The sequence below is a fragment of the Fundulus heteroclitus genome, chromosome 15 (genome assembly GCF_011125445.2).
Source record: "Fundulus heteroclitus isolate FHET01 chromosome 15, MU-UCD_Fhet_4.1, whole genome shotgun sequence".
Classification (NCBI taxonomy): domain Eukaryota; kingdom Metazoa; phylum Chordata; class Actinopteri; order Cyprinodontiformes; family Fundulidae; genus Fundulus; species Fundulus heteroclitus.
Genome location: NC_046375.1, coordinates 7,323,023 through 7,344,706, shown reverse-complemented (window position 1 = coordinate 7,344,706; position 21,684 = coordinate 7,323,023). Strand labels below are relative to the sequence as shown.

The window sequence follows — 21,684 nt, the reverse complement described above, 5'->3', positions numbered from 1 at the left end:
TTAAAAAAAGTTATGTTTTTTATGAGGAATCAATCAGGACACCCCCTTTATTCTCACTTAAAATAGCTGATATCATAAACCGATATAACCCGGCAGGTCCACAGAATTTGAACATAGTAAATCAGCAGAAGAAGATTTGCCCCGTTTAAACCTCAGACATTTAGTTTGGTGTGCTCCCGACTGCTTAAGTGAGACTGAACACCATTGTGGGACAGAAAGAGCTGTCTGAGGCCTTCAGGAAGAAAATTGTAGCAGCTTATTGTCTACTAAGGAATTTTAAAAGGTCTGAATAGCATTTAAAGAAAAGGCAATCCCCTGTACAGACACCCAGAACTGCCACCAACATGTCCAGGTATGATTGTCCAAGCAAGTTTCCCTAGAAAGCTGACAGCAGGATGAACAGTCTCCAAAAACCCCTACAGCAGGCTCTTGGTACCGTTGCTGTGTGATGCCTTTACGGTATTACACAAGTTTAACGTTTATGGGCGGTTTGCAGAGAGGAAACCTTTGGTCTTGCAGAAAAACGCAAGGGCCAGATCAAAGTTTGCTACAGAGAACATGAACAAATACCAACCTTTTACAATAATGTTCCGTGGACAAATAGGTCAAATTATTTGGAAGCAGAACAGAGAAGATGCACGACCCTTCCTCCCCTGTGATGCTGCATTTGGCATGAGCCAAATGCAGCATCACAGGGGAGGAAGGGTCGTGGTTAAGGGTGCTTAAGCAAAATCTGAGAGCACATGTCGCAGAATCGAACTCTGCAACATGATAATGACCCAAAACATTCCAGTTAATCCTTCAACTGGCTAAACCCTCAGAAATAGAACCTGCAAGGCAGAGTCAAAGCTAAGATCATCGTCCTTTTGAGATTATGTAGGGTGACTTAAAGGTGCTGTCCATTCACTAAACACCTGAAGCATCTCTCAGCTGAAAGGGAGGGGAGGGGAATACATCCCTCAGACTGATTTCAGAGTGTGGCAGATAAGGAACTAGCTATTCGGGAGTAGGGTGCCCCAACTTTTCCTCAGCCGTTCCTCTTTTATGAGTAAAACAAGGTAAATGTTAAGTGAAATTAAATCTCTTTCTTTTTCATAAATGAATGAAAACTCAGATTAGACATAAATATGTGAACATTTCTTGACAGAGAACTGAATATCTTAGAGAGTGTGTAATTTTATCCCATGGCTGTGCAGATAATACACAAATTTGGACATAGTCACATAATCCAGCCAAGGCAAACAAACACATTTCAGCATTTGTCTCACACAGTTTACTGTCGACCTGTGCCGATGAAGATGAAAGCCCAATCTTCTCGACCGTAAGACGCATCGATGTGTTGTTAATGATGGGTGAGATTTTGCGTGGTGGAGTCTTACCAAAATGGATCTGTGACTGGACAATGAGGTGGGATGTTACCCTGACAAGAGAGCCATTAAGAAGGGTCCAGGCTGCAGACAGGACAGGACAGGATGACGGGAATGGAAACATGCTCTCTCAGAAGGTAGTTGTGTGCAAAAAATTCAAAGACTTCAGTCGTCAGGTATATCTTATGTAAGGTTCAACCAAAGCACTGGGAAATACTAATCCTTTCTGGCATGCAGTTCACTGTCCGACAGGAAGTTATACAACTCAGGATTTGGAAATGACATGACATGATGACATAATGCACTTGATGATACAGATAAAAAAACCCAAAAAAAAACGCAGTATGCACACAAATGCATGTAGACGCAGTCTTTTACATGGCTTAACATTAACTGACAATGACTGCTGTTTAGTGACACACCAGGGACCGTTAACACAATGCTCGAATGAATGATGTGTAAAGATGTCAGAAAATGACAGTGGATGCATTTAGGCTGGACGACAACAAAATCAACCGAACAACCCTCCCCTCTGACTTGTCCCGGTACCTTGGCAGCAATGGATGCGGCGGTGATGTGGGAGGAGGAGCTGTCCTCGGTGGACGCCACCCCACTGTCCTTCTTTTCCTCGTCCTCCTCCTCGCACTGCACACCTTTGTCCTCCGTCTGCCGGCGCGGTGAACTGTTGGGAGGTGGCGAGAGGGGTGGCGGTGGCGAAGGCAAGTCCTCCAGCTCGTCTACCGCCTCTTTTACCTTCACCACCGCGTCCCGAAGGAGGTCGATGGCGTGCGGCAGCGCTGGGAGGATGAACTGAAAGCATTCCTGGACGGGGGTTGAGCACACGTTTTTGTAGCTGGTTTTAAAAACAACGTCAAGTTAACAGCAGAAAGACTGCTAAGGGTTTAGAATGTTTCAGACGTATTTTTATGGATTATATTTTAAATTCAACAACCTTACTGTGAATATTTTAACACCAATCTTTCCTAGAAGATAGCTCACTCCACTGAGTTCTCCTACTGTTCTCCAATTTGCATTGCTTGTTGTTATTTACGCTTTTAACTATTTGTTCTCTCTCTTTTTTTTCTTCATAGTAGGTACACCTGGTCTGGCGTTCTGTTAGCTGTGACATCATCCAGGGAAGACAGATCACCCGCTATTACCATCTATTGTAGAACAGATTACTGGATCAATGTTCACACTGAGCCTGGTTCTGCTGGAGGTTTTCCTCCCTGTTAAAGGGCAGTTTTTCTTTCCACTGTCGCTTCATGCTTGCTCAGTATGAGGGATTTCTGCAAAGCCATGAACAATGCAGACGACTCTCCCTGTGGCTCTACGCTTCATCAGGAGGAGTGAATGCTGCTTGTCAAGACTTTGATGCAATCAACTGGGTTTCCTTAAATAGGATTTTTTTTTTTTTTTACCAATCTGTATAATCTGACCCGATCTGTATAATCTGATTGAATTTGACTTTGGAAAGTGCCTTGAGATGACATGTTTCATGAATTGGCGCTATATAAATGAAATTTAATTTAAATTGAATTGAACATACACCCATTTAAAACATCAAATGGTTGATTTTAAACAGAAATAGCATTACTGTCATTCAGCTGCGCCATCAGTGTAATGCCTCTAAATACGTCAAACATGTACATCCAAGAGAGAGATAAGGGCAATATTTTTCATAATGTGAGGAATTATACTGTAAGAAACAGAAATCTGAGGAGGAGAGAGGGACTGTAGTGTCTGAGAATTTACTGGGAAAATCTTGCTTGCTTTCCTTTGAAAAAACAGCTCATCCTAGCGCCGACTACAGGCCAAATTTCTGCAAAGCGCTTCTCTTCTCCAGGTCTTTCCATCTCTGTTTACCTCTCTGTGTCAGTGTGCCTGTGGGCTCCTCGGCAGTACTAAACGCTCCATTCTCCTCACTCTCAAGACAACAGCTAATCTGTGAAATTATTTATTGCTCTGTGTATTTTAAGCGTTGAGTGGATACATTATTTATCCGCCACACACTTTACACTGGCTGCCAACGGGCTTTCATAGCAAGCCTTCCACTCCCCAATCTGTTGCCATCTACGGTGGACTGAATCTGGCAGGATTAGCCTTGATTTGACCAAATTCTATATATCCACTTTGCAGTCAATGCACGAGTGGAGTAGCATTTTTCTCTACTCTGAATGCAAAAGGCAGACAACACCTGGACATGCAAGTGAAACAGATAGAATAGGTTTATCTCAGTAATTGACTGTAATGCCTACAAGTTACCCTTTGCACAACTTTCCCCATATCTTTCTATTAACACTGTTATTGGCTAATTATGATGTGTTTAAAAGCCTCATATGAAGTTTTGAAAAAGAAGGAGAGGAGATCTGGGTGGAGATTTGAGATGCAGCAAGGACGACATTCGGAGCCTGGAGACGTAAGTCTTGTTCCAAATTTGAGCTTTCGCTGAGTCCCAGGAACATTTTTAAGGTACATCAAGAGTGTTTACTTTTATTTTTATTCACCATTTTGTCCTAGAGGAGAGTAACTGTCAAAAACAATAAAGAGCAGCGTCGCAGGCTATACTGCCAATGGACAAAAGTGCAAGAGAAAAAGGAGAAATTACAGCGGTGTTCTCAGAGTGGGTCATGGGGGAGGGTAGAAAGATGGGGTCAATGAGATCTAAAGAGCGAAAGAGAGACCGTTTCATTAAGTAGTTAAAAGAAACAGCAACCAGAAGATGGGAACGCTGACAACATAACTGAAAGAAAAACAAAATGACAAAAAATTGTAGAAAAATAAAGTTTTAAAGGAATAGAGTAACCAATAGATGAAGTTGCATATCAAGGTTCTAGCCAACCAGGTGATAATTCGTAACAGTGAACTGGGTATCAAAATGGTGATACTATTATAAAATTTTATATTTAATTTCCAGTTCTTTAACTGCATCTTTGTTGTCCTCTGTGAGAACATGATCACAATAGGTCAGGCCCTTTCTACAACGTGGGTAATTTTCAAAACTACGTTTTTTTTTAGGCTTGTTTTATGCACATGATAATAAAAACGGATATGCACATTCATAAAGATACGCGTGGACAAGTCAGTGTTTGTGTTTTCCTCTGATTGTCAAACTACACCCAAAGGCAGCTCTGCTCCTGCATTCACTCCACCAAGCAAGAAGCATCTATCTGCTCTGATGCAGTTGGCGCACATTCATATGAGGCACAATTCATGCATTTAGGGGAAAATTAGGCAATAATTATAAAGTGTATTTACATGAATTACAACCAGAGCAAATAGCATCACATTCACAGAGAGCAAAGGTGTTTGTGTTGCACATCAATCAACTTATAAAATCTGCATTACTGCATTAAAACAAAAAAATAAAATAAAAAATTGGATTGATTCACCATTGGCATTTTTAAATTTGGCTCCTAATACAGATGCCATTGTCAAAGTTTTGAGGAGTCTGTTTTTTTTTTTTCTTTATCTAGTTGATCACTTCTGCACCTGTTGTGTTTGTGGCTACGAGGGCTCATACAGACTGATGCAGTAAATGCTAAATGTGTACATGTGTCATACTGGTGTGCATTTTTGCATCTGATTGGATTTAATGGAACATGCACTATGAATCTGGGGCAGACGTAAAGCAAATACTGCAAACAGAAAAGCAGCAAAAACGGTGAGGTTTCTGTCATGTGTAGACTTGGCAAACAGACACACTGGAAATCACAACAAAAAGGGCACATTTTTTTTCTTGCATCGTCCAGACTTCTTTACTATTAAATATCAAACATACTGAAAATGTTAATAACTAAGAGGGAATACAGAGTGAAATGAACACAATCAACAATTGTGGAGGAATCCAATTAATTGGATTTTCCTCCTTTATACTTTCAGGCCTGTTTGGTTTTGATTTTATTGACACCTTCTTCCTTGGTATGGGTATTAAGCTGTTTGTGTGAATTCAGATGTGTGTTTTTCCAAACTTTTTAAGATACTGTCTGGGTTACTGCAGCCGATGTTCCCTGATTTTACACATTACTAAAAATGACCAACTGCTTGCGGTTGTTTCAGGTGAAACTTTCCATTTTACAGCATGGATACAAGGTGTGGAGTTTAACACGGGACTAAAAGTAGTACGATTTTCTGTTGCAGCATAGTAAATGCATGGCAGCTTGTTTTCAGGATTTTACTCATGCATAAAAATCATAATTTTCAAGCTTTGCTGCTTTCATTTTTGTCGTAGTTACATGTAAAATTGAATGAATGAGAAGCTACTATAACCCATGTTTTTTTCTTTTTCAAATTATTTTTTATCAAGAAACTATTTTACTGACACTATGTATTCTATGTGTGATATTTTTCTAAACCACTGATCCCCAAACCACTTTTCTCCCAAATGATGACAAAATTATTTTCTAATAAGGTATGTTCCAAACAAATGTTAGTTGTTGTAATACACTATTCAGATAATCTGTTTTATGTGCAGTTTTTGACCTCTGGAGCGAAAAATGCACAACGATCAATCTGACATTAAGAGGCTTCATCTGCATAGCTCGAGTGGACATCCTTGTTATCCTTATGAGAAGAGATCAGTGTAATGAAAGCTTGCAGCGAGCTGCCAGGCCCTTTAACTTTACCTGAGCTTTGATGGGAGAGACGCTAATATGGCAGCAGATGGGGGAGGAATGGGGTGTAACTGATGGGACGGAAAATAAAATTGATCGGGTAAAGCCAGCATGTAACGAGACGAAGACAGATCTGTTGCTCACGAAGGCAAAGAGGGAGAAGGAAGGAGGGAGAGGAGAGAGTCATGTGGAGGCACATGGTTTGGATAACCATGTAGATACAATAGAAGGCAAAACACTATTATCCTAAGCAAATGACAAAAGCACGCAAAACTACACCTCAAGTCACTGATAGTTAACTTTAAACATGTACAGTTTATGTATATATACATAATAATGGTCAGTTTAGATATAATTTAGCATAAAATGGTCCAAATACAGTGATAAAAATGTCCATTCAAACAAGCCATAGCTTCCCAAAATAACTTTTATTCAATTCAAAAATACTTTATTTTTGACAAATATGTTTTGTTTTTGGACATTGGACTTTAAGATTTTTATTAATCTATTTTAGGTGGTTTTAAATCCCACATATTTTTAAGGCTCATAGGATTTAAACTAAAAATTTATATACACCCACACATACACATACATATACATACATACATACATACATACATACATATATATATACATACATACATACATACATACATACATATATATATATACATACATATATATATACATACATACAGACCTACATGAATATATATTATAATATAATATATATATATATAATGGCTGCACAGTGGCGCAGTGGGTAGCGCTGTTGCCTTGCAGCAAGAAGGTCCTGGGTTCGAGTACACCCCTGGGTCTTTCTGCATGGAGTTTGCATGTTCTCCCTGTGCATGTGTGGGTTCTCTCCGGGTACTCCGGCTTCCTCCCACAGTCCAAAAACATGACTGTTAGGTTAATTGGCTTCTCCAAATTGTCCTTAGGTGTGAATGTGTGTGTGAATGGTTGTTTGTCCTGTTTGTCTCTCTGTGTTGCCCTGCCGACAGGACTGGCGACCTGTCCAGGGTCTACCCTGCCTCTCGCCAGGGAACGTGGGAGAGAGGCACCAGCACCCCCCCGTGACCCATGAGGGATAAAGCGGTGTAGAAAATGGAGGATGGAGAGATGAGAGAGAGAGAGATGAGAGAGAGAGATAGAGAGAGAGAGACAGAGAGGAGAGACCATTCAGCTCAACTCATAACCTTAGCAATAACTGGTGCTTAATGACTCCTTGACACTGCATCAAAACTCCCAAATAAAAACTAGAACATTTCTCGTTGCTGATCAAACAATCACCTCAGAGAACCAAAACTGGGCATATTCCAGTCACATGCAGGTTGGAAATTAAAAGAATCTGATGTTATTCCAGAATGCACCAAGATACCAGCTCAGGGTGACACCATAATCTTTGGTGTGGATGAATTGAGAACACTCAAAGTTAGCTTTTAAGCTGAGTTTGTTTATTAAATAAGGTAAAAAAAAAACAGAGTTGTAAGCTCGTTAAAAAGAAAAGTGTAATCTCTGAAATGTCGAGAGATGTCTGCAGTTCATCCAGGCTGAGAAGGAGAGCAAGGCTTTCAGTAGATAAGAAGGCTGAGTAAATGTGCTCTGTTTTATCCCTTTGAGTTTTCAACCTCAGTCTCTAAAGAAGCATGCCAGACTTGAAAATATTGGCACCCTTTAGGAAATATTTAAGGGTCTAAATCTTCTAGTTTAAGAAGTACTCACAGACACAGCTAAAGAGATGGCTTTACAAAAATTAAAGATCAGAAATCACCTATAATTCACTGACTTTTGAATCTCCAACTACACTTAACATAAAAATGGAAGGAGATATTTTAAGAACTGTTCTTTTAAGTAACTAATCTGCAAATGCGTGCTTTTTGATCACATCAGGTCTATATGTTTCGTTCTACACCTCATTATTGGTGGGTTATCTTCTGTGAAACACAGAAAATGTCATTATTTCCTACCTGGGAGCCTTTCTTACTTCCTGGTAAGTTGATGATGAGCGTCTTGCCGCGGATACCGCAAACAGGTCTGCAAACACAGCCAATAGGAGATGAAATTGTATATACCCACATTTCTCCATTCAATGTAAAAAAAGGAAAACAATATGAGGATGAAACATTTGTGATTTATGCTCATATCTACGGTCCACCCACCACAGCCACTGAGATCAAAAGATATTCTATATCATTGTGATTAAACATGACATTAAATATCAGCCCTAACTGGAAAATTGATAATGTCACAAACAATGTAATTTACAGATGTCCCCAATTGTTAAACAAATACCGATTGGTGTCTCTATTTAGGATTTCTCTTAAATTTTTGAATGTGTGTGTATTGTGTCTCTCAGACCTGGAAAGCATGCCTAAGGGTGTGACATTGAGGGATCCCATCAGCATTGCCAGAGACATCCCAGGTGCCTCCCGCTCTATCACCTCCTTGGTGGCCTGAAAAACACACACACACCCACACACACCAGAGTGTTATTGTATTCTAACAAATCATGATAGCCTGGCTGCAGTGCTGGTGATCAAAAGAGTGAACTTCGTTAAATTAAATCCCTTGAATAATGCTTTTACTGAGTCATCCAGCTCAGCAGTGCAGAAGATGTTTATTTTTGGTAATATTTCTTGTTCAGATTGATTTATTTGAAACAAAAAAATACAACTCAGTTGGAAGTTTATATCACTGATCGAGCACTGTGTACAAAACAATGAAAATGCACAAAAACAACAACGAGAAATGTGCATTGTGATTACCTCTCGGGATATTGTGCAGAAATGCTAAAAGCCAGGTTTTCTGAGCTGTACAGTTAAGATGGATTAGAAATTAAACATATAAATTCACAAAGTTTAAACATTTACTTAAATCCAACCTCAATGGTACCCAAAAACAAAAAAACATCATGGAAATTCCTGTTGTTATTAAAAACAGATAAGATCAAACTTGCTATACTGAACTTACAGGTTACTTTCTGGAAAACATATACTTTTCCAGATCTTACAATATGCTTTCTCAGAATTTCAGAGGGTCCTTCTCTATAATTTTTCATGGAACTGTCATAGGACTCACTGGTTACTTTCCCTCACCTTATCAAATATTTAGTTCTGAATTAGAGATCAATTTCAGAACTTACAAGGTTAGAACTTTTACGCAAGTTACTTAACAGATACTTTCCCTAAATTTATCCAGGAACTTTCCTAGAAACACCGTAGTTCTTTCCTGGAAATTACAACGTACACCTGCCAGAATCTATCAGGGCGCTTTCACTAAATTTAGCAGGTACTTTCCTGGAACAAATCAGGTACTATTCTGGAACTTACTATCCATTTTTCCAAAAGCTTACAAGATACTACAGAATTTACTGGTTAACTACCTAGAACTTATATTCTTTCCTAGAACTTAAAAGTCTAATTTTGGAACTTTCCAGGAACATTGCCACATTTTCGAGTTAGTTTCTAGGAACTTACCCTATCCATACTGGTTACCAACTGGAAAGTACCTGGTGAATTCCAACAAAGTTCAAGGCATACAACCGGTAAATAAATAAAAAAAAGGATCAGCTAAATTCTGGAAGGGTAGATATTAAGTTTTATGAAAGTTATAAGAAAGTACCTGCGAGATTCCAGAAAAGAGCATAGTGAGTTCCAGGAAAGATTTGAGGTTATGGAAAGTACAATGTCCATCCCAGAAAATAACTAGGCTAAAATGTCCTAGAAGCTGTCTTGAATGTAACTTCTGAGTTAAGGGAAAGCTCAGGATATATTATGTAATGCTACCTAATGTGTTAACCTTGAGCAAAATGGATTACTCAACCTATACAAATATACTATTTACTTTAAAAGGGTGCTTTATTTGTGATAAATGCAGGAGCAGAAATGTCCCTTGCATGCTGGTGTTCCATGTACAAAGAACACAGATCACATTAGGAGAGATGTTTATCAAGCATATAGCTGTTTTGTACATTAATTTCATTTAGCTCAATTATCAAGAATGGCATTAAAATAGAAAAATCACCGGAAAAAGGTTTCCATCAAATGTTGCAGAAGCCTCTTAAAAATATTCACTGTTTTACTGAAAAATCAATTTAAGCAAAAATAATGTTGCAGTACAAGCGACAATTTATATTATGCCACAATTAGTAGCAGCTCTCAGATGGCCAATGGAGTGCTAATAAAAAAATACTACTGTAGAATTATTTTGGATCCCCTAAAATTAAATGTGATCCTGTTGGATTGTATTCAGTGACATCCTTGTTGTCAAGCAAAGCTGTCAATTAACAAACTAAGAGAACAACAAGAAAAAAATTAACAAAAAAAAAACAGAAATAAGATGAGCAAGCTTCATTCCACAAAAAAAATCAACATCCAAAACCAGAGGAGTTCTGCATCCAAAGGTTTAATTGCCCGGATTTAATGAGAAGAGGAGATATTTCCCCAGTGATTTAAGAGACAAAATCAATAGCGACTGCTAATGTAGATAAATGAACATGAGATGTGGAAGAGATAGTTAAGGCTTGTTTTCCAGCATCCAGACAGCTGAAATATGGATTGTTTAATTTGGTAATGGATTCAATAAATATACACAACATGCAGAATTCCACGGCAAAAAAAAGAAGATTTGCACAGATCATGTTTCAGAGTTATTTGGGGGGTTTAAAATTATCTTTGTAAGACATGTAGCTTATACAGCACTTAAAGATCTGAACGTACATTCACACCGAATGCAAATGTGGCGGCCCGAGCTCCAAATTTACATTATATCCTTATGTACAGGTGCAACTCAGGAGCGAAGCCACGCAATGCGACACAAAGCGAGGCAACAGATGTGTTTCTAGTGATGCAAAAGTCGCGATTTTGACGATTACAGCGAAGCCAGAGCGACGCGACAACTGTGATGGATGCGAAGCGACAGTGGCTGGAGTTGAAAAATCGGAACTTTTGTTTCTTGTCGCTTCATAATAACCATACAGGAACTGGATGTGACTGTGACATGGGGTGAAGAACTGATAATGGCGGTCTGAGGTCAGCCTGTGTTGTATGACCCAACCATTTATTACAAGTCCAGAAAAGGACCAAGCCTGCAGAAGAGTGAGTGAGGAGACTGGAGCGGCAGGTAAGTGAACGAGTCATTAGATATTGCTAAATTACTACTGAATTTCTGGCTTGTAGCCCGCTGTGCAATTGCTGTCGCCCGAAAGCGAATTGCCGGCGATATGTCAAACGAGTGACAACACGCAATTGAGGTGATCTTGTCAGCGTTCGGTGTGAACACACTTTGATAAGGGAAAGAATTTAGAGTTTGCTATGTCTTTTTCTATGCAAAATAAAAAAAAATTGAGAGAGCAATCTCAAATGAGGCAATGCCTGCAGTTCAGGCAGTCAACTCGAGTTGTGCTGTCGCTTCATATGTGCTCTTTCTCTTTACACCAGGAAAGTCCTTTGGTCCACTTGTTTGGTCCAGACTGAAAGCGGACTTTCTTTACTTTCATTTGGTGTGATTTGCTTTCTCAATTAACTTTTTGCAAGTGAAAAGAAAAACCACATGCTTGATGGTATTTAGTCCCATTGGACAGAAAAGACCAGGGCGGGACATAGCAAAAACACTGAAATGGAGGAAAACTATTATTGATATCCTGCATGCAGGCAGGCTCGCATTAATCAACCGTTGGGCCCTGTTGCTGAGAGATTTGTTTTGTTTTACCTGATCGGCACCACCGATGGGGCGGTAAACACGCTTTCGGCTCAGCTCTACTACGTCGGGACAGCAACAGGACTTGGTAACTCCGTCTTGTTGCGCTAAACTTTTTTACTCCATGATACACTGAATTTTTTTTTATTGCCTCATGATAGGCTCCTTATCTTCATAGGCTCTGGGGCTTCAACCTCAGTAAGCCTGTGCATTAATACGGGCTTGCATGCAGCGCCTCTGTTTTGCATAGTTGGGCTGTTATTACTGTTTCTAAATCATTGTGAGCATCAAGAGCAGCTCCAAAGAGAAGTATGTTTTTTGTGCTCGGGTCGGATTGAGCCAGTTTTGTATTCACACCAGAAGGGAACCATACCAGAGTTCGTTTGGAAGCAGAACGAGATCACCTCCAAAAACTGGGCCTCGGTCCATGTGTTTGGTCAGGACCAGGGTTCGCTTGATTGGTTTTATACTTAAATGGCTTTTATGACTTTTTAATATTATGTAACATTTTCTTTGTTTTGTATACTGCCTGACGGTGTCCCTCTTGGCCAAGTCTCCCTTAAAACAGTGATTCTGTCTCAAGGGACTTTCTGGAAAAATAAATAGACACAAAACAAATTAATTATGGGTGTCTTCACTATTCACAATGATGATATAAGACCACTTTAATAGCAACACAAAAATATTTTAAAGCAAAGTAGCTGACAGTACCTGAGTAGGTGATCTGCAGTAATATCCTTAATTAAAATTTTTTTGGAGTACATTAGTCGTCACAGAATACTGTGAAAATGTATTTAAAAGTGATATGTTTTTTAAAAAGATAAAACTGGGATTGGAACCCTTTTAATTATTAATATTGGGAAAGTATTAAAAATAATAATGAATACATATAAAATTATGTGTTGTCTTTGAGCTAATTCCTCCTACAGAAAGGGCATTTGATAAATGAAGCACTTCTATTCCTTTATTTCCCCTCTGATTACAGGACTAATTAGTGGTAATCAGTGTTGTAACACATGCATGTGATCAGCAAAAGCAAGCTGCTAATGAAGCAAACGCAGCAGCAGGAGACATGTGCCTCTCAACACACATTCAAACAAGAAAAAAGCTTGTCTTCTGTCTACATTAGAGATAATTATACCTGAAGTTTGTAACAGAACTGTCTCATAAGCAAGAAAGCTCCCTGCAAAAGTATTTATAGTACCTATACTTTCTTATATTTTTACTATTATAATTCCAAACATTAATGTAGTTTACTTGGTATCAGTGTTGTAATGGAAGGTGAACCTCTTCTCCAGCCTCAAAGCTTTTGCAGCCTTCAACTGGTTTTCTATTAGGATAGCCCTCTATTTAGTTTCATCCATTTTCCAGAAACTGCCCAGTTCTCCTTCATCTGCTAAAGAAAAGCATCCCCCACAGCATGATACTGCCTCCACCACGTGTCACAACGGGGATGGTGTCTTCATGGAGATGTGCAACGTTAGGTTTCCAGACAAATAATGTGTTGCATGCGGCCATAAAGTTAGTTTTAGTCTCATGTGACAAGATCTGTGCTGGCAATCCGATGTATTGTGAAGTTTTGATCTTAGCTTTAAAAGGACAGTGTGTAACTAATTGTCAAAAATCAACTATTGTGTTTATAAATACATATTCTGGCAAAGCCTAAAGACATCATATCAAAAATGAAAGCGCTTTCATAACTTAGTAGTTTATAAATACACAGGTGTCATTACACCCACTGGGCGCCATGTTGCCTTGCTATTTCATATGTCAGAAGCTGAAACGGGACAAACTTGTCAGCCTTATGTGTTTCTTCTCTGGCTTCTATATGAAGACATGCTGTCGGTGGAGGAGGAGTAGAAAACAAGTAAAGATGACCATTCTATTTGCTGCTTTCTGTTGAAATGGAGGACCATCCGTACTCTTTGCCCAGCGAGAGGGAAGCGAAAGTAACCAAGCAAAAGAAGTAATAACCACAGAAAAATAGAGTCTATATCGGTGCAGCTATTATTACCAGGTGAAGACAATTCATGAGGGAGCGGGGTTGTGGAGGTTGCAGGCTTTTTGTTGGACAGGTAAATTAATTCAAAATAACGGTGAAGTTTATTTTTGGTGTTATGTAAGAAACAGGGCACTGCAGTCCAGCAGCTACTCTGTCCTCCCGGAGGCTTGGTTGTTCGGCTCCCTCTCCCTTTAAGTGTGTATGTGGGTAAGGGGGGCGGCGGAGGAATATCAACCCGGCCCGTTCACAGTCTAGTGCAGTGGCAGAAGCGGGTCCCTTTACTGCTGTTTATAATCATTAAACTGCAGTAAAGACCCCACTCATTTTAGACCCCAAATAAGGGTCTGCATGTTCAGAAACAAGCCCAAAAAAAGCGACTCACGGAATTTACCAGAAAATTTAGAAGAAAAAAAACAAGCAGACTTGGCAGCAGTGCCGAAAAATCATTTCACATGATTAAAGCAATGATGATGAAAATTAAGTCAGATTGAATTCTGAACATTTAACCGGAGGAAACTCTAAAGGGGTTTGTGAGCAAAAGAATTTCACATTTTCAGACAGACAGCCTCTCTGCAGGGTGCGATCAGTGCACAAGCTTGCTCCCACAGGACAACCTCTGTCTTTCAGTCGTCCCCCACAGCCACAAAGGAGAGTCCAGGCAAGGATGGCCTCTCTCTCTCAGCAGGGTGCTTCTGTAAACCATCCTCCACAGACAAAAGGTCAGAGCACTCCTGACCAAGCCCCTTTTGTCAGTCTACCCCTGGCCAGAGACGACGACCACTTTTCTGGGGCTCCCGAGGAGGGAGGGAGGAGGGGGGAGGTGGGGGGGGGCTAGCGAGCCACCCAGTCTCCTTCCTCTGGACCATGAGTGCCTCAAGGCCCCGAAAGCTCACAAACTGCACAGAACAGGCGTTCTGTGGAACTCATCTGCCTGCTTCAATTGAGTGACCAGGCGAAAGAGGGAGATTCTCCTCCTCTACGGACCGGAGGACCTGACAAACCGGAGAAAAAACACACTAATCGAAGCTAAGTTGCACTCTGACTTCTGCGCAAACCAGCCGCAAAGTACAGATTGCCAAAACAGCTTTGTTTATTTTTGTCAGCCTTTACAGGGAAGCGAACCCCAGACAGAGCTGGAAAGCCGACAAAGCAACCCGTTTCCACATGCTGAGGAGAACCTGCTTAAATCGGGACTGCAACCGGTCGGGGCTGTCTGCAGGACATCGGGCCTCCGATCCTAAACACATGTTGCTAGGCTACAGAGCGTAGCAACATGTGAAAAGCAATGAACGGAATAGCTCATTGCTAGCATTAGGTACCATGTCATTGTCGAGTGTGTTTTTATGGTTATAACAAAGGTATCTCCACAAGGGTTTCATACATTGATGGGACATTAATGTTTACGTTTTCCGGCCCACTCATTATGACTAAAATAAAACCGAAGCTTTTATTTTTTGAATTCATCCCTTTCAACCATTGTCTTTATATCAGCTTAACAGCTGATTATCACCAGACAATATTTAACAGACAGAGAGTTATTTAATAAACATTAAATAACTTTAAACAGTGTATAATTGCAGAACATGATGACCGTAGCTATTAGCTATTAACAGTAGCTAAACATGGAGGACATGTTGACATTGTCACATTTATGATACTTTGTGGTTTCTGTAGTAATTATTACGCGCTTAACGGCGAGGTCGTTTGTAATTCATTTAGCGCACTGCTAGATAGTGCACCAGTGTGAAAATCTTACACCTTGGGACTTTAAATAATCTAGAGAATAACACAATTGTCAAAATCCTACTAGGTTTCCATATCATTATTATGACAGAATCTGTATTGTAATTGTGCACCTATTTAGTTTTTTTGTTTCCTAACTGTCACTTTCGAAGGCTAAACGTGCACATATTGTGTGATCTGGTTTTGAAAATTTGGTGTCAGTAAAGTATGGCATATAAAGTAGAAGAGGATGGGCAAAAGGTTATCTTCATTCGGATATGAACTGATGCATCAGCAAGAAACAGTTATAGACGGCACCATTTAATCAGTGAAATATTGCGAGCATAAACCAAAACCGCAAAGCTGCGACATGGTGAACAGGCAAAATGCGTCAGAACACAGCAGCAGCAGCATTTAGTAAACAAAAAAGTTGACCTGGTTCATTTGTGTGGGAACACTTTGGATCATAAGATACATGTGGATTAAAAACACACATTGTGAATGATATGCTATTCGCCGATATCTGCACAACTCAACAGCACAACAAATCTGTAGAAAATGTAAACATGGAGTGAATCTAACTTAATATAAATGTATATAATCTTTCAGTCACTGTGCTAAAATTATAGCAAACTTGTTTGATCAAAGAGACTTCAGCAACATTAGCTGTGAAAAACATTTTGGTTCTTATTGTAATTTGGTTTTTATGATTTGGGTAGTGCCAGTGTAATATGGAAGTTATGTTAATTTAGTATTTTGTTATTCAGAGACAGTGTAAGTATATTGCTGATTTTATTTTTTTCATAATTAACATGAAACATTTTTAATACATACTGTCTCAGCTATTTAAAGGAAGGAACAACAAGAACGTATCAGATACAATTTCAGGTCAAAGGAAATTCTTTTTTCGTCAACTGTAAGCGACACATTGTTTTACCAAACTCAATGAATATGAATTTTTTTTTATGATATTGATTTCCATTATGACCAAAAATACACACAATTTTAACTCTTTCTATAATCGAGCAGCACTATTTCTCCTACATGTTTGGGTCTGACATTCAAATATAATGCAACCAAGCCCACCTCTGGTGTTACGTCTCTGGGCGCAAAGCCAGTGCCCCCGGTGGTGAGAATGAGGTTGAGTTCTTTCTCATCACACCAATCCACCAGTGTTTCCTGTTGGTAAGCATGCATAAAGATGCGCGTTGTATGGGTTTGCTAGAGTTACACTTTATTGCAATGAAGTTAGAGCAGCAGACAAATAATTTACCTTGATTTCATCTATCTCATCTGGCACTATCTTGTAGGCTGCAATCATGCCCCCCAACCTGAGAGAGAAGAAAGAACACAATGATTAAAGACAGCTACATGGCACAGCAAGATAATTATCATAAATATTGCACAGCCCCCATGTTAAAACAGGTGGGCTAGGAGGCTGTGGACATTATGAAATACTGCCTTTATGCAGAGCTGGAAAGTAAAAAAACAAAAACAATGTGGACTATTTAACTGACAATCCTAGTCTCACAATAGTGTCTTTTACTACTGAATTCTAGGTGAGATATGACCATATAATAACGATAGATTCTATTAAAAAAGTGGTGAGTATCAAAATACATAAAAGCTGCTAAATTAGAGAGGAAAACATGCCCTTGAAGACTCCTTATGAAAGGACTTTCCCCAGAAAGTCCCACAGAGGAGGTAGCTCTGAGAAGTGAACAGTGGACCATGGCGCCCTCCTGTGGTCAAACACGGTATTGCAATACCTTAAAAACAGATTAAAGGTGAAGAATCTGCATGGAAAGCCCTTATGTAACGATTTTCTTTTTTTTTTCTTTTTAAAGAGAGCTGTTTTTTGTGACTTTAGTGGGTCATGTTACCCCTTCATAGAAATTAAATGCCATGATACCCTCCCGCAGCCAGCACACAGAAACAGTGAATTGTTGTCTTCTTTTTTACAATCTGTTTGGATACCTTTGGAAGAAGAAGTTGAACCTTTTTGCAGCAAGAAACCGGAGCAATGCAGCAAGCATACACCAAGACAAAGTAGTGGACCCTGACAGGCTTTTGACACAGGCTGCGCAAAAGTATGAAATTAACCTTTAATGATAGGGGGAATTATTTATGAAACCCTACACGTTTAGGACAAAGGAGGCCATCCAAAAACATAGGTCTTCCCACCTTACGTTCCCTTAATGAGATGAGATTTTTAACCTCCACAAAAGGTGCTTTGATGGGAGTGGAGCAGCTTTTGGCAGCTCTGAATGCGTTCATGTGTGTTTATTTGAGTTCACATATGAGTTTATGTGTTTACGTACGTCTGCCTTACACCTCGGGAGAGTAGAGGAACTGTCAGGACAAATCACCTCTTGTGTGCTCCTGGGGTTTTTCATGCCTCTCCGTTTCAGCCCAAATGAAAATACACTGCACAAATAACAGGAGTTCCTTCCCAGCATTTCCTTGGCAGCTCTTCCTGTCTGGAGACTCTGGTTGCTCTGTTGTATATTGCTTGCGAGTGTGAGAGACGTCCTGTGTGACTTTTTCTTTTGTAATTAACAGGGATCACATTCCTGTATTGTAAGTGTGTATTTAGGTTCTTCAGGCAATAAACACTTTCATGGTTATGAGATGAAAAACGCAATATACATATTTGCGTAATGATAATGTGTATATAAAAAGATGATACAGTACCAATCAGGCATTTAGAAATACATTTGGATAGATTGTAAATGAAAAAGGAAACTAATGTTGTCCTAAATTGCATAGATGGTCAAATTACAGGGGCTTGAAACGTGAAATAGTAATATTGAAAGGAGGTTTTGGCAATTTCGCTCCAAACCCATTTGTTTATGTGCTCTTTTTCTGCTCCTGAGTGAAAGACTTATGAGACACATTGTTAAATAATGACAATGCTGATGATAATTATCTCAAAAAGAACACTGGGAGTGATAATGAGATGAACAAAAATGATGTAATTGTATTTAAATACAAAAACACAATTGGTATAAATTATAACAACAATATTAGGGAATGCAATATTAGTGCCGTAAATGTAAAAATAACAGCAACAAAATCAAATTACAGGCAATAAGATATGTTCAATAGAGCAGAAACCTGAACTCAAATCATGCAGTATGTGTCTACAATGCTATCAACATAAATGCACTCCTGGTAAAGATATGCAAAAACTTTCAAAAAAATAATAAAATAAAGTGTAAAATAATAAAATTGTTTGTATAAATTGCAATATAAAAACTTTTTTAGTGGACAGAGTAATACAACTATATATATATATATATATATATATATATATATATATATATATATATATATATATATATATATATATATATATATATATATATGGAAAAGCTATTAATTCCATCCTACTACCTATGTGCTTGTCTAGTGAATTGACATGCAATACATGCTCACTGAGATAATCCAAGCTAAATTATTTTTTTCAAAGTCAGACCTTTTACATACATGAACATTATTATTCTTTTGAACTTTTTAGAAAAGATCAGATGATGTTGTGGGCTTTGTACGATTCTGCTAATTCCCAACATCTCAGGAGGTACACTCGTGCATGTTTTGCCGTGCATACTGTAAAGATCACTGCCCCCTGTCGGTGGTCCTCCCAGTCATTTACCCTGGAGAAGTGGTCTTCTTTTATCGATTACTTCTTAAGTGAGAAAAGTGTCTTGAGGCAGAAACTATACTTGAACACAAACAAGCCAGAGAAATGGTACAGCTTCAGTACTGGACTCTCATGTTGATCAGGATGCAGGAAAAGGTAAAATGAGGAAGTGAGAGCTCCGAAATATCGGTTATATCAGCTTAAATATGGATCAGCAAGGACATGCCACTGCCGGAGTGTTAGACCATGAAATGGCATAGAGATAACTGTCCATTTGTTTATATATACCACATCTGTGACATCCTCAGTGTCAGTGAGTTAATCTGTTGTTTACCAGTAAAAACTTTCTGCAGCTCCAGCTTTTGTAATCTCAATCTCTAACAATACCAACTCCAATAAGAAGGTAAGAGCTTGTGAAGGTGCAGGTCGAAGCTTGTAAGATGAGCCTTTTTCAAAGATATAAAGGCTCAGCAACAACATGACCTGATAGGCCAATCAGCAAAGAAGAATCTAAAACATTAAAAGCAACATAAAAAGACAGTTTAAATTTGCAAATGAACTCTGTGACAAATATTTCAAATTTCTGAGACATGTATTCTGTTCTGATGAAATTAACATAAAATATTTTTGTCCATAATGCCCATTGTCACATTTAGAGAAAATAACAGAATATGTCCAGATTTGCAGGACCATTCCAACGATAAAGTGCAGGATGAACACATCGTGTTGCTTAAATATTTTGCTACTAGAGGAATTTGTTCAGTTAGAATAGATGAAATTATAGATGAAATTAAGTATTGAAGTAACATCTCAAGACGTCAGCCAGGAAGTTTCTGGACACTAGAGAACTGTATAGATAAAGGACTTGACTTTATCAAAAGGAAAATGGAACATCATTTAATGCAGACTATATCTTTAGGCTATGACAGAAATCAATTTGTCAAACCCTTGGCTAAAGGTAGTCAGCGCTTAAGCTAGCCTTTTGCCTAAGGTGTGGACAGATACTAATGCAGCTGGAAAAAAAGAACCAAAGCAGGGAGGGGCGGGGGGTAGGAGATGCAGACAGGGAGGAAATGGGTCTGGATGGGTGGGAGAGTGGCAGTAGTTTTGGCCTGAAAGCTTGGACATCTTGTCCAGATCTTACGATGAATAAAAGACGAGCACAGAAAGGAGGATAAAGATGGGACGCTTGAATAACAAAGAGAGGCACGAAGTGAAAAGAGTGGAAAAAAAGGGACACACTTAACAAGAGGGAGAAGTTGGAAGTACGTGTGTGCGTGTGTGTGTGTGCGTATGTCTGCTGCAAATCTCAGTGGTTGTGGGACACTTCCGAGAAGAGACCCATCTGCCAGGGTGATTTTATTAATAATACAAGCTCTTTGGAGAAAGCACTCAATCTCACTCTATGTGTTTCTCTCTCACACACACACTTCATTCGGGAGGGGTGGTGGGGGGAGACAAAAGCGTCCTTGGTCATCTCCACACTCCCAGTAGTAACATAGAGTTGAGCCCATTAGAGGTAAGCTGTTGGTTCATCCATATGTAGGAAAGCTCTCAAGGGGGGACCTCTCAACATGTTTGCTGATAGTGGGAAAGCTGGAGGAAAAGGACGAGCTCACTTCTTCAAACCCCCGCAGCGTCGAGAGCTCCGAGTGCCCTGAGTGCCCACCGAGGTGTTCCCCTCACACTTGTTATACAATATGCACACACCCCAGAAAAACAACACACGATATTAAAATGCCTGCAGATCACTCCAGCCTGCAAGGGTTATTTGTGGAATAAATGTCGCCATGCTTCAGTGACGCCGCTGCTGAGTTCCTGGCTTCCACGTTTCATTTCTTTCTCCGAACCATGGCAGCTACAGCTAAGCACAAACATCCAACACCTGTGGCAGAAATAAACAGCAGTTATAGTGGATTTGTTTTTTGCTCAGCGAAGAGCATAAATGAATCCCCCCCCCCCCCGGGTATATATTTGAAGTAAATTCAGCCAAACACTAGCCAAATATGTCAAATTTGCCACGAACATTTGTCGAACTGTTAGGACAAATGTTCTTCTTAAATGGAAAGAGAAGAAGCATAAACATGGACCATCGTCAGGCTGGTCAATGCCCTAACTTGTATTTGGCACAATACAAGTAAGAAAAACAGATAATCTTGTCTGTCTCTCTGACGTGATATCAGTTGTGATTAACATGAATATCACCATTTGCTAAATGGTTGAATTATAAGACGTTGTTTATTTCTAAAAATGCTAAATTTTACATACACTAAGATTTTGCTGCCTTTAAACAATAAAGTAAAAGCCCAGACAATTCTGTAATGGAAAACTAAAAGATATCATCCAAGCTGTCAGGAAGAGCATAGAGCAGTTTTCTCAAAGTCTAAGTCATATTGGACCTCAGAGTGTCTCCCTCTCCCTTGGGTACAATTTTGGGTAAAACATGAAGGTGAAATCTAGGTTATCTAGTCAAACAAATATATGCAAGCATTAAGGCCATTAGAATGTCCAGTCATCATTCTGTGTCCCAGACAGGAATGGGCTTTGGGGTCAAATGTGAAGGTCAACCTCAGAAGCACATCAAAACACCCAATGAAGGTGCTGGCAGAAGTGGATGACCGAGTGTTTTTATCCACA

At 39.3% G+C, this 21,684-nt stretch overlaps 1 protein-coding gene across 8 annotated transcripts in view; it reads right to left on the bottom strand.

Annotated features, from left to right (window-relative positions):
• Positions 1–21,684, bottom strand: part of gphnb (gephyrin b) — a 137,382-nt gene that overhangs the window by 60,612 nt on the left and 55,086 nt on the right. For all 8 annotated transcript variants that reach the window (XM_036147293.1, XM_036147294.1, XM_036147295.1 and 5 more), the window contains 5 exons: positions 16,678–16,735; positions 16,491–16,583; positions 8,342–8,436; positions 7,951–8,017; positions 1,917–2,189 (listed from right to left, as the gene is read on the bottom strand). In XM_036147293.1, the coding sequence (XP_036003186.1) occupies positions 1,917–2,189; positions 7,951–8,017; positions 8,342–8,436; positions 16,491–16,583; positions 16,678–16,735 (586 nt within the window). The remainder of the gene's footprint in view (positions 1–1,916; positions 2,190–7,950; positions 8,018–8,341; positions 8,437–16,490; positions 16,584–16,677; positions 16,736–21,684) is intronic.